A 14498-nucleotide genomic window follows, 5' to 3' on the forward strand; every position below is an offset into this window, starting at 1 on the left:
GAATAGACTTTCTTTTTCCCATTTGATGTTCTTGCCTCCCTTGTCAAAGATTAACTGACCATAGGTGTCAGGGTTTATTTCCGGATTCTCTATTCTGTTCCATTGGTCTGTCTGTCTGTCTTGGTACCAGTACCACACTGTTTTGATGACTGTGGCTTTGTAGTATTTCTTGAAGTCTGGGAGAGTTATGCCTCCTGCTTGGTTTTTGTTTCTCAGGATTGCTTTGGCGATTCTGGGTCTTTTGTGGTTCCATATAAATGTTTGGATTGTTTGTTCTAGTTCTGTGAACAATGTCATGGGTAATCTGATAGGGATTGCATTGTATTTTATTCTTTTTGATGCAATATGAAAAACCCAGAGCTAATATCATTCTTTTTTTTTTGCCTTTTCTAGGGCCGCTCCCATGGCATATGGAGGTTCCCAGGCTAAGGGCTGAATCAGAGCTGTAGCCTCCGGCCTATGCCAGAGCCACAGCAATGCGGGATCTGAGCTGCGTCTGCAACCTACACTGCAGCTCATGGCAGGGCTGGATCCTTAACCCACTGAGCAAGGCCAGGGATCAAACCTGCAACCTCATGGTTCCTAGTCAGATTTGTTAACCACTGCGCCACAACGGGAACTCCCTAATATCATCCTAATGGTGAAAAATTGAAAACATTCCCACTAAGATCAGGAAGAAGACAAGGCTGTCCACTTTCACCAGTATTATTCAACATAGTTTTGGGAGTCCTAGCCACAACAATCAGATAATAAAAAGAAATAAAAAAATTCAAATTGGAAAAGAAGAAGTAAAACTATCACCATTTTCAGATGACATGATATTATATTTAGAAAACCTTAAAGACAGCACCAGAAAACTATTAGAATGAATTTGGCAAATTTGCAGGCTACAAAATTAATACACAGAAATCAATTGCATTTCTATATACTTATAATGAAAGACAATGAAGTGAAATCAGAAAAACCATCCCATTTACAATCCTTCTTTTTTCATCTTATACATTTGATCGAATTACCAAAAATATTAAATACTGTACTTAACAGCAATAATTTTTTCCATGTTCATTAATTGCCATTTCTTAATGTTTCTACATTCAGTGGAATGTTACCTCATTAAAAATCAAAACTATATATCATCTTCAAAATATATCTTTATTTTTATAGCTTGAGGGTCTGCACCCCCCCGCCACATACACATATGAACACATTGCCATTTGCTGCAATGGCTGTTAAAAATTAATAAATGTATCTGGATTCCTATAAACCTAGCCATTTTGTTTTGACCTACTTATGTAATAAATTAATGTAAATGGACTTCCTAAAAGTTGAGACATATTTAAAATTCCTGGGATAAGCATTATTGGCCCATGTTGTATTGTTCTTTAACATACTGACCAAGACTGCCTTAATGTCCTCTCAGCTGGAGTAAAATTTAGATGGGTTTCTTCCTGACCATAGGTCCATGATGTCTCTTTTCTTAGACCATTTCCTTTAGAAAACTTGAAACTGTAAACTTTTCCTCTGCCTTCTGAAATATATATAGATCTTCTCCCATACTCTTTCCAGATTTACAAACCAGGAAATGCCTTTTTCAATAATTTTAGACCCATCTCTTCAAATATAAATATGAAATAAGGTAGCACTCCTTTTTCCCAGTGTCTGTGGGAGGGTAGGTATCTAATTTCAGTGGGCACTGATTAACAAACACAGATTGCTTAATCATAGAGAAAAAACTTTGCAAACTGAGGAATAATGTAATGTGCTTGATGCATTCCATTGATGACTTTCCCCACCAACATCCTCCCCTTCTTTCACACTAGTTTGCTCAGCACTGAAACCCTTCCTGCTTTCTACTCCCAAAGAGTTGAGTTCAGTCTTCCCTTTTTCAGTAGTGTTTTTTTTTTTTTTTTGGTATTTTTAGGGCTGCACCTGTGGCATATTCAAGTTTATTGAAGTTCCCAGGCTAGGGGTTGAATTGGAGCTGCAGCTGCCAGCCTACTCCATAGCCACAGCAATGCCAGAGGCAAGCCACATCTGTGGCCTATAACATGAGATCCTTAACCCACTGAGTGGGGCTAGGGATTTAACCTGCATCCTCATGGATAATAGTCAGGTTCATTACCACTGAGTCACAATAGGAATTCCTGCCTTTTCCAATCTTATGAACCCCAAAATGACTCATGTGTTGAGATTACCCTACTCTGGTGATAATCCTCCATAGGGCGTGCTTGATGTCCCTGTTCCTTAGGCTGTAGATGAAGGGATTCAGCATAGGTATGACCACAGTGTACATCATGGAGACCACTGCCCCTTTCCTGGAGGAAGATGAGACAGCTGAGCTGAGGTACACACCAAGGCCTGTTCCAAAAAACAAGCAAACAACGGACAGGTGAGAGCCACAGGTGGAGAAGGCTTTGTACCTTCCACCTGATGATGAGACTCTCAGAATGGAGGAAAGAATTCTAATATAAGAGTAAAGGATCCCTGAGAGTGGAATTCCAGCCAAGATGGCACCACTGAAGTACATTAATATAATATTGATGGAGATGTCTGAACAGGCAAGTTTGAGGAGCTGAGAAAGTTCACAAAAGAAATGAGGGATTTCCACATCTGCACAGAAGGTGAGCTGTGACATCATCAGGTAGTGCAACTGGGAGTCCAAAAGGCTGACGGAAAATGATACCAGGACCAGCAAGCCACAGAGGCGAGGGTTCATGATAACCAGGTAGTGTAGGGGGTGACAAATGGCTACCAACCGGTCATAGGCCATGACTGTCAGAAGTAGACTCTCCAAACAGGCAAAAAGAGGAAAAAGCATCACTTGTGTTAGGCAGCCTGCATAGATGATGGATTTGCTGTGTGTCTGGAGGTTCACTAGCATCTTGGGGACAGTGGTGGTGCTGATACTGATGTCGGCCAAGGACAAATTGGAAAGGAAGAAGTACATGGGTGTGTGGAGGTGGGAATCAGAGCTGACAGTCAGGATGATGAGCAGGTTCCCAAGCAGGGTCACTAGGTACATGGACAGGAGGAGCCCAAAGAGAAGGGGTTGTAGGTCTGGATCATCTGAGAGGCTCAGGAGGAAGAATTCTGAGGAATGTGTATGATTCTGTGGTTCCATATGGAGGAGTCACCTTTTGAAGGGTTAGAAGAAAGAGTTGAATAAATAAAATGATGTAGGGGCACCAAATAAGATCCATACTTTGGGTTTTTGAAGCAAATCATAAATAACTTTTTCATGCTTGAAAATTGTACACCATAGTTCCTTCAGTAGTATTTTTCAATTCTTGGCTCTTCTTCATTGATGCCAAGAATATAAACTAACTTTCTTTTCTTCCTTCCTTCCTTCCTTCCTTCCTTCCTTCCTTCCTTCCTTCCTTCCTTCCTTCCTTCCTTCCTTTCTTTCTTTCTTTCTTTCTTTCTTTCTTTCTTTCTTTCTTTTATTTATTTATCTGTCTTTTTGGCTTTTTAGGGCCACACCTGTGGCATATGGAGGTTCCCAGGCTAAGGGTATTATTGGAGCTGTAGCCACTGGCCTACACTACAGCCACAGCAATTCCAGATCCAAGCCATGTCTGTGACCAACACCAGAGCTCACGACAAAGCCAGATCCTTGATCCACTGAGCGAGGTCAGGGATCGAACGCACAACCTCATGGTTCCTAGTTGGGTTCGTTTCTGCTGTGCCACAATAGGGACTCCTAAACTTATTCCTTTGTACATCGAATTAGAGGCATGATGACAAAGAAATTAGATAAATAAGGACATTTTGAGATAACAAATCCATGAACACAGTAAAATAGCTGTCCCCACTTTTGAATGAAAAATATGGGATAAAAGTATTCTTCTCACTTTAAAAATATTTTTCTAATTAAAGGACACAAAAAAGCACTGAAATATACTCTATCTTCAGCAAATACAGTATCTGAAATTCCTATAATTTGCAATGTAGTTCTAAAAAGCTAAAACCAGACTCAGAGGGGTATAAATTAAAATCTACTGTTTATAATCAGATAGTTTTTTTTTAATATGCCAAATAACTCTTTAAATGAAATTATAGTATATTTACAATGTTGTGCCAATTTCTGCTGTACAGCCAAGTGACCCAATCATAGATATATATACATTCTTTTTCAAGTTATTTTCCATCATGATCTAGCCCAGGATATTAGATACAGTTCCCTGTGCTATACAACAGGACCTCATTGCTTATCCATTCTAAATATAATTGTCAGCATCTACTAACCCAAACTCCTAGTCCCTCCCACTCCCTCCTCCCTGCAGTGACAAGTCTGTTCTCTACATATGTGAGTCAGTTTCTGTTTTGTAGATAGGTTCATTTGTGCCATATTTTAGATTCCACATATAAGTGATATTGTAGGATATTTGGATTTTTTCTGATGCACTTCACTTAGTATGAGAATCTCTAGTTGCATCCATGTTGCCGCAAATGGCATTATTTTGTTCTTTTTTATGGCTGAGTAGTATTCCATTGTATATATGTACCATTTCTTTTTTAACTCATTCCTCTGTTGATGGACAACCAGGTTGTTTTCCTGTCTTGGCTGTTGTGAATAGTGCTGCAAGGAACACAGTGGTGCATGTATCTTTTTGAATTATAGTTTTGTCTGGATATATGCCCAGGAGTAGGATTGCTGGATCATATGATAATTCTGCTTTTAGCTTTCTGATGTAACTTTATAGTCTTCTTCATACTGGTTGTACCAATTTACATTCCCACCAGCAGTGAGGATTCCCTTTTCTCTACATCCTCTACAGCATTTGTTATTGGTAGACTTGTTATTGATGACCCCTCAGCTTGTGTGAGGTAGTACTTCATTGTAGTTTAGATTTACATTTCTCTAAAAATAAGTGATGTTGAACATCTTTTCATGTGTCTACTGTATATGCCAATTATCTTTAAGGATTTTTCATCCTTACTTGGTTTTGTGATATCCATCTTCCATGGACATTAAGTGCTCACTCAAACATGTTGGTGTTTTGGTCAATTTTTTCCAAAAATAAGTCGAATATAAGTATTTGGCCTTGGCGGCTTTCATGTTTTGATATTTTGATATATAGTTTTTCTTTTTCTTTTTATGGACATACCTGTGGCATATAGAATTTCCTGGGCTATGGGTTGAAATGAAGCTTCAGCTTCAGCCTATGCCAAAGCCACAGCAATGCCAGATCTGAGCCAAATCTGTGACCTACGCTGCAGCTTGTGCTAACAAGGGATTCTTAACCCACTGAGTGAAGCCAGGGATCAAACCTGCATCCTCACAGACTCTATATTGAGTTCTTAATCCAATAAGCCACATTGAGAACTAATGATAAATATATTTTTGACAGAAGTACAAACTCTTGCAGCATTGCTGATCCTAAAGATAGCACTAATATATGACATAATGATTAAATAGTAATTAAATTTTATTAAGTACTCTGAATGTATTTTTCCTTTTTGCAGAGTATTTTCCTAACAGTGCTACACATTCTAAGAGAAAGGTATGAGGCTGAGTTTGCTTTTTGCTCTTTTTGTTTGTAGTTGCTAGGTAAAACTTCTTAAACATGTCTCCAATCTTAAACATTTGTGAAAGGTTGGTTTCTCACAAATCCTACCACCTCATGAACTTACAAGATATGTAAGACCGAAGATAAGTCTCAAACTCTCACTTGGCCTTCTCATGCCAGACTCAGGGCTTTTTATTTTTTATTTTTTTTCCTCAGGGCTTTTTAAAGTCATAATTCCTTATTGAAGGATCACATTCCTCCTACATTCACCTTCCTGATGAAGGCAACTCAGGTCTTCTTTTCTCCTGATGGGTCTAAATGATATAATTTGGGAAAAATCAAAAGAGAAAAGAACCACAGACAAATATTATGAACTCCTGGGTAATTTGCTCATTGATTCAGTGGGTACATTAACTGGGCTGACCTTACACAGTTGCTATAAGAAATTAATTTAAATATAAATTACTAAAAGAGTGGCTATCAGCACTAGTTGATCATCATAATTGCCTTTGTGACTTTTAAATTTTAACTATGGACTGGGCACAGCCCAGAACAAATTCAAACAGAATCTATATCCATTAAGTCCTTTGGGCACACTAACATAGAGCCAAGGTAGAGAACCATTTCCAGACAATATAAATGTCGCATTAATGTTATATTTTATAAATACCATATTTACCATATTAAATGTACATATTTAATAATACTTCCTTTAGAAATCTTTTTTTCTTCTTCTGAACTTGTGGCATATGGAAGTTCCTGGGCCAGGAATAGAACACCCTTCACAGAAGCCACCAGAGCCACTGCAGTGACAATGTCAGATCCTTTAAACCCTGAGCCACAAGGGAAATCTTAAAATTCCTATTTCTTACTGATAAATATTGAGAGATTTTTGCTATCCCTGCATGGTCTCATTCCCCTGCCCCTTAGCTGCCCCAAAATAAACATCGCCATGAATTTGGTAGGTGCATTTTCTTTTCAATGTCTCTGTCGCATTGGTGTTAATTTTATGTATTCACAAGCATTTTTCCTGAAAACATACTTAAATGCTATTACACTGTGCATGTTGTTTACTGATTCTGATTTATAAAAGTACTTTATTTTAGCATCTCAGTGAAGTTCATACATTTATTTTAATACTTAAAGTGAGCATAGAATTACCTAAGGAATAAACTTCATTTTATTTTTCAAATTCTTATGACACAGTTAAGGAAATTCTTGTGCCCACATCCATATTACCCAGTGAGAATTTCCCAAATATATATTCATGCAAGATTATTGTTTGATTTGGAAAACTTCAAACCTGTGCAATTTTACTATTAATGACATATAATTGTTTCCTGATGGAAAAATCAGACAAAATCAAGTTCATGCTCTGATTGTCAAGGTTAAGTTTAAAAAAAATCCCTGAAGTCTCACCTGCAACCATCTTTTCATGATAGAGCCATGTGAAAAGTCTTGTCTATATAGGAAATATTATTTCCATGTTTCAGATTTCCAAAATGGGCTGGAAAATGCATTACTTTCCAGAGGAAACCTCACCATCCATAATATTCATGCAAAAATGTCCCTGCAAAACACTTGGTACTTTCTGCTCATTCTCAGATGAGCTCACCAAATACCAATGGAAGGAACCCATTGTTCTACTTCCGTTTGCTCATCTGAGAATAAAACAGGTTCCAATAGAAAAGAATCATTCCATTCTGGTGGGACAGAGCCCTGGGATGGGAATCAGGAGGTCTTTGTCCAAGTCCCACACCTTTCACCCACTAATTGCGGAATGTGCATAAACCTCTCCACCTCACTGTGCTGGTATCCCTAATATTGATATAAGGCCAATATTGACTGTCTGTAGGACACCTGTGGTTTCAAGGAAGGGGAACTCTCCCCTCTATCCATCTTGAGTTCTTGTTCATGGACAAATAAAAAATTGATGCAAGACAGATTCACAGGAGAAAAAGAAACAAATTTGAATTCATGTACATGAAGGTCTCACGGAAATGGTATCTAAGTGTCCAAAGCTGGTTACTTTCTCTTCCTTCCTTCCTTCCTTTCTCTCTCTCTTTCAGAGCACCTGTAGCATCAGAAATCCTAGCCAGAGATCAAACCCATGCCACAGCAGGGACAATGGAAGATCCTTAACTGCTAGGCTACCAAGTAACTCCCAAAGTTGGCAATTTTTATACTTTTTATATATAGAAACCATACATTGTTGAGGATTGACAGAACAAAGAAACTTAGTCCTTGAGTGCTGCATTAGTGAAGAATTTAAAGAGAGTTTAGGCTTGGGATGGTAAATTAAAGAAATTGCAATATTTGTGTACACAGACTTCTAGGTTCCAATTTACCTAACTCTGATGATAAAGGATTCCTTCTGCCTCCAGAGGCAGGGGGTGCTTCTTTCATATGAGAAATTTATTCTCTGCTTCTGGGAGAGAGATGAAAGTCAGAGTTTCCTTCTTCCTTCTGCTGCTGCCCAAGCAACTTCAATTTGAACTAATCAAGATACTACTGTAGCATGTTTTGTGTATCCCTGACACTGATTCCCAAGAATGGCACCTAAAAGAAGTCAGGACATAATAAATATTCACACATGATTCTTAAATCAGAATTTGAATCATTGTTGGAATAATGGGTTTATTGATGAAATACAATTCCAATAAATGTTTAATGACCTTGTATTCTACTATATAGGAGAGAGAATGAAGACTATCATGTCCCAGGTAATTCACTGACAGAACGAGTGGCGATCTTGAAATGTGTCTCTGTTTACACAATCAGATTAACTTCTCCTTCCTGTCTCTCTCCCCTCTTTGTTTTTTTAATTTATGTTTAATTTTTATTTATTTATTTTTAGGGCTGCATCTGTGGCATATGGAAGTTCCCAGGCTAGGGGTCAAATCTGAGCACCAGCTGCTGGCCTATGCAAGAGCTCATGAAAACACCAGATCCTTAACCCACTGAGTGAGGCCAGGAATCGAACCCACATCCTCATGGATACTAGTTGGGTTCATTTCTGCTGTGCCATGAAGGGAACACCTCTTTTTATTTTTATGATCAACTTTTTTAAAAAATAATTGAGCATTGCAGATTTTTCTCAATGGAAATTGAAAAGTCCCTTAGAATATTGACAGAGAGGCATATAAGCACTGTTTCACCTTTTGTCTAGTCCTTCAAGACATCACTTGAAGGCCTGAAATTATAGGCAGGAAATGCCCAGTGTATGCAAGACCTATTGCTCACACTCTGTTTCTGAGAACCAAGGGAGGGTCTGTTTAACATTTAACAGGCAGTTTTTTTTCTCATAGCCTATTTGCCAGGCAAGGAGAGGCTCTGAGAAATCAGAAGTAAATGAGACTAAGATATTTAGTGCCAGGCATTTAGAATCTACATACATAAAGACAAAATTAAAATGTTCTTTCAAGATCAACAGAAACCGGTTTCATTGAATAAATGGTACTTAAACTTGATGACTCTGATGATGATGATGATAATGATAACAATACCTATAATTTACTTTACACTTACTATAATGTATCCATCACATGTTTATTTACATGCCTAGTACCCATCTTCTTTCATTCTGGCTTAACACAGTTGTATCAAATGACTAATAATTTAGATGATAATGCTGAGACTCAAAGATATTAAGAACGTGCCCAGTGTCATTCAAATAATAAGGAGAACTGGTAAGTTTCAAGATTAAATTGTGGGCCTCTGAGGTTCATGCCCTGAACTTGTCCACTCTGCTTTCCCACACTTTAGAGAGGAAAGCAGGGGTTCAGAAGCCCCTTCTAGTCTTTCTAAGGTATAACTTTGAACTGTTTTTTGTTTCCTGCCTAACTCCCTGATTCTATATTCTCTTAGAGATTAAGAGGGTTTAAATTACAGGAATAATGGAGGAAGTGGACAGTGAAGCAAAATCCAATAGAAGAAACAAGAAACAGAAATGCTCTGAATTATCATGAGCTGATTTTTTCTGGGATCCCTGCATTCAGCTGAACCTTACTTGCTGTAGTCGAAGGAGCAGGTGCTGCCCATGCCCTCCACTGTTGTTGTCCATGAACCCCTTAAAGGGAAGAGCACAGTGAGCAGGGGACTCTTCCTGCGATGAAAGGAAAGAGAGTTTGCTTTTTGCCGTGGTTTTGTTTGTTATGGCTTGATAAAATTTCTTAAATATGTCTCAAACCATCAACATTTTTCAAGTATTAATTTCTCATCAAATCCAACCCTCTTATGAACAGTTGAGAAATTTAGGATGAAATCCAGATCTCAAACACTAAGTTTGCCTTTTTTATGCCAACTTAAGGGGTTTTTCAAGTCAGTTCTTCCTTATATATAGAGAGAGCATTTCTCCTAAATTCAGCTCCCTGAATGCAGACTGTGTTAGCAGGAGAGAGGACTGTGTAGGTGCCTATGAATGGAGTTTCATTATCTGCATTCAAATCTGAATTTACCCATTTTCTACCCCAGGGCCTGATAAAACTACTTTAAAACACTCTGATCCTATCTCAACTGTAAGGTGATGATAACAGGAGACAAGCTACCTAAGAACCTTATCTCAACACCAGGCACCTGAAATCCCTACATAAAGACTTGTGATATTTTGGTTACTGTTATCATTTTCATTGTCAAATGGAGCATTTAGGAGACAGTTTAGAGCCACCTATTTTCTGTACAGTTAGAAAAGACTCCAGTGGAAGATAGGAGCACTGTGAGGTGAAAAGAGAATTTAAGTAAAATTTCCGAGATCCCCACCATTTCCAACAACCTCAACTTCATAGGTGTCTGAGCTGAATCTTGGTGTTTTGCTGTCCTTGCCTGGCTATCCCAACTGTCTGCTGGCTTGATAATGAGAAAACAAGTCTCTCCCAACCCCTCCTGCATGCAGTGTCTCCCATGGCACTTGGCTCACCCTGGGCTGGGCTGTGTCTCTGCTGGAGAAAGACTGCGGAAGGCCCATGTCCTGCCCCTCCCCTACCTGATGTTGGTTGTAGGCTGAGGCTTTGTTCTCAGGACTGGCAAGAAGACAGACCCAGGTATGGACCTGGTGCAGACAACCCTGGGGAGAGGAGACAAACACATATAGATCTCACTGGACTGGAGCTGGCCAAGTGATTGGCTGGGAAACACAGTCTGATTATGCACAGTGTAAAAACTTTGAGACCTCAATTCATGCAAAAGATAATTAGGCAAATTGGTCCTTAGTCTCTCAGTCTCTGGGGATTTGCTAATTTAATGGAGGAGGAATGGGTGAAAAGTGAATGCACTTGGAAGGACCTAAACCCTTCCCCTTCTCAGGAGGAGGTTGACCTCTATTCTTCACCTCTGACTTCTAAGTTATGTATCTTATCATTAAATGCTGATACATTTTCATAACGAGAAAAAGTAATATGTACTTTTATATCTGCAAATCCATTGAATTTTTCATGTAATTTAGAGAGCTGTAAATATTCCACCTCAAGATTCTGATAGCATTTCCATTTTCTGAGTTAAGATTTATTTCTCTGGGAACTTCTTATTTTTCTTTATGTACCTCTGATTTGGGATTTGGATTTTATTTATTGTATATGTGTTGTTTTTCTATTTCCAGTGACAGTTCAAATTTTAGTTCTAATTTTATTATAATTTTAAATTCTAACTTCTAATTAATAAAAAATCTTCTCATTTCATATATGCTATTACATTACACAACTAGGTATGTTGACATATTTCTCTGGTAACTTGCTAGTTTGCTTTCACATTTCAAGAGGGCTCAGAGATGTCTACATTCAAAATGTAAACCAGGGCTGCAGTTGTGTCATTCCTTGACTAGGAGAGTATCTGATTCCAAGTTCACTTACATGGCTGTTGAAAGGACTGAGTTCTTTGAGGGCCAGAGGATTCCCTTAGTTTCTGACCGAGTGGCTTCCATCATTGGCGAGGTGGCGACATGGCAGGAGAAGTCTGGTAAGATGAAAGTTGAATCTTTCTAAACACTAGTGGTGGACTGGACAGCCAAGTGTTTTTTACAATTTCTATATACAAAAAGAAAGTCATGGTGTCCAGTCCACATTCAAAGATACAGGTATATACAAGAGCAAGAATACAGATGGGATGGTTCATTGGGAGCATCATTGGACCTGCCTATCACATAGTCCTCACCCTCTACCAGGACAGTTGACTCTAAGAAGACTCTGATTATAGGGAAGGGGGCAAATGGCAGAGGAGTAGGACGTGGACCACACCTTCTTCCACATATGCATCAAAACCACATCTACATATTGAACCATTCTCTCAGAACATCTACTGAACAGTGGCAGAAGATCTCAGACTTCCAAAAGGACAAGACAACTTCTGGGTAAGTGGGTAGGTCTAAAGAAAAAAAAAAGAGAGAGAATGATAAAGAAATTGGGACAGGACAGTGCCCCTGGGAGGAAGCTGTGAAGGACGAAATCTTTCCACATACTGGAAGGCCACTCAATGGAGGGGAGATCAGTGGGGACAGAGGGGGAGATTTTAAACCTCAGAGAAGATTGTAGCAACTTGTTTGGGAAGGGAAAGCCAGAGAAAGACCTGCATAGAAAGTCAGTGCTGCCACCCTGGCACACTCTAGTTTGAGATGCTCATTTGCTTGGGCCTGGTGCTGAGGTTCTCTCTCATCTGGGGAGAGATTGGGGTTGGCTTCTTGGAGACAACTTGAGGGAGATAGGGTGTAGTGCATTATAACTGAGGGAGTGTGGGAAGAAGCCTGTCACCAGGAGGCATGGTGCCATTACTGGGGGGCACGAGAGGGGAGGGGTGGCACCACCATAGATCCTTCTTTTTCCAAGTACAGGCTCTTAGGCTGCAAGGCACCACTTTTTTTTTTCCTGTTTAGGACTGAACCTGAGCTATATGGAAGTTTCCAGACTCGGGGTCAAGTCAGACCTGGGAGTGTCCACAGCTCACAGAGTATCCACAGCTCACAGAAACAGATCCTTAATCCAATAAGCAGGGCCAGGGATTGAACCCTACATCACAGATATAGTGGGGTTCGTAATCTGTTGAGCCACCACAGGAACTCCTGCAAGGCACAACTTGCCTGAGCTCAGGGGGTGGGAGCTCACCACTGGTGACATGTAAGTCTCCAAAGGCAGGTATAGACCATTGCCTCCACTGAGAGTCTCACTGCCCCTACCTTCCTGGGAACGTGTGTGGGGACCATGGCTGCCACTCCCCCAGAAGGCCCCACAGCCAGGCATCAACTCCTCCCCTGCCTTCCTGGTAATGGATATCGTCCTCTACCACCAAGGTTCCCACAACCATGCACTAACCTTTGCCTGTTTCCCCCCGAGAATGAGCATAGCCCACTACTGTCTCTGCCAAAGGGCCCACAACTAAACACTGACTATTGCCTCTGCATTCCCAGGAATAGTGTGGCTCACTGCCATTGACGAGGGTCTACACCTGCCAACACCTGTCGTTGCTTCCCTGGGAGGGTGCATGATCCACTGTCATAGCTGCCACAGGGTCCATGACCAGTTGAGAACAGGTGGCTGCCACTGGGCTCTAGGAGGGGTTGCCCAAGCCACTGCCATCTCCCTCACAGATTCCATCACCAGCTGGCACCCAGCTACAGGAGAAACAGTGAGCCTACACTGCTCCCATCACGTGCTCTGTGTGCATGTGTGAGCCACCAACACTACTGAGAACTCCAGGACTGGGAACCAGCCACAGCGTCAGCACATCTAACACCAAGGGACGATGGCCAGTGCAGGCTGAGGAAAGAGGTGACAGGCACCCATACTAAGATGTCCTGAGACTAAAGGGGAAGAGCTGAAATCTCTCCTCCCAACTGTGTGAACCATTGGTTTTACACCTCCACTGCCATCCTTTCAAATTCAGCATTGGTGGAGTCCCCACTGTAGCTCAGGGGTAATGAACCTGACCAGTATCCATGAGGTTGTAGGCTTGATACCTGGCGGGTGTTAAGGATCCAGCATGGCTATGAGCTGAGGTGTAGGTCACAGAAGTAACTTGGATCTGGAGTTGCTGTAGCTGTGGTGCAGGCCAGCAGCTGCAGCTCTGATTAAACTTCTAGTCTGGGAACTTCCCTATGTTACAAGTGTGGCCCTAAAAACAAAACAAGAAATAAATTAATTCAGCACTGGTGGAACATTCAAATGGATGAGTGCTGCTACAGCTGAGGTAAGTCTGGCTTTAGCATCTGTGGGCCTTATGGGCATATACATATTGGACCTGACAGAGTCTGAGGGGTTGGACCTGTACAGAGTCTGAGCTGCCTCCATAGCTTCCACGGCAGGTCCAAGTACACAAATACTGCAGTTCTAGGTCCTAACCTCAGTGGATCTACACTAGTGGCCTAGTGAAAACAACACCTGAGAGACACCAGGGTCAATTATCAACATACACATAGTTAAGGTGGGGTCAAGAGTGGTACCAACAACAGTGTATTTTGCAAACCCACACCATGGGGGAAAAGTGACACAAAAGCACATTCACAGGTGAACATCTCCAGCAGAGGGATACTCAGTGGCTCCTCTCCAAGTGGGAGTGCTCCAATCCCAAGTTCCTTGCACTTAAGGTCAGAAACACAGTTAAGAAACAGATCTGGGGGCTTCTACACAAGCAGCTAGGGATCAGACCCTGCCCCTTACAGAACAGTGTCAACCACAGAGAAAACAGGAGGCCCCACTCCACATCCAGTGCTGGCTGTGGTCACCACAACTTCAATCCCACCTTTAGTCATTGTGTGAGTAAACCACAGATATTCAATACCCAAATTCAAGATTATCTGATTTCTGCTCAGAGAGAGTGCAGGTCTTTAAGTATATTTTCTTTAGAACATTTATGTTGGAATCTTGACATCATTAGTATAACTTGGCTTACAAAATTTGATATGTGGGAGAATGGTCTGTTGCAACTTTCCATATCTTACCTGTGCAGTCCTCCTGGCTCAGAGTCTTATGGATGTGGAATTCAGAGATTGATTTCCCATTACCTGAT

At 40.6% G+C, this 14498-nt stretch overlaps 1 protein-coding gene across 1 annotated transcript; it reads right to left on the reverse strand.

Moving 5' to 3' along the window:
- Positions 1-2191: 2191 nt before the first annotated feature.
- On the reverse strand, positions 2192-3136 carry LOC100512520 (olfactory receptor 7E178-like). Its single transcript, XM_013990356.2, has one exon. The coding sequence runs from the start codon at positions 3119-3121 to the stop codon at positions 2192-2194; it is 930 nt and encodes a 309-aa protein (XP_013845810.1). The 5' UTR covers positions 3122-3136.
- Between the last annotated feature and the right edge of the window lie 11362 nt (positions 3137-14498).

Source organism: Sus scrofa, chromosome 2 (genome assembly GCF_054392235.1).
Source record: "Sus scrofa isolate SSC_HxYL_T2T_F1_AM1 chromosome 2, Sscrofa_HxYL_maternal_Yorkshire_Landrace_v2.0, whole genome shotgun sequence".
NCBI lineage: Eukaryota > Metazoa > Chordata > Mammalia > Artiodactyla > Suidae > Sus > Sus scrofa.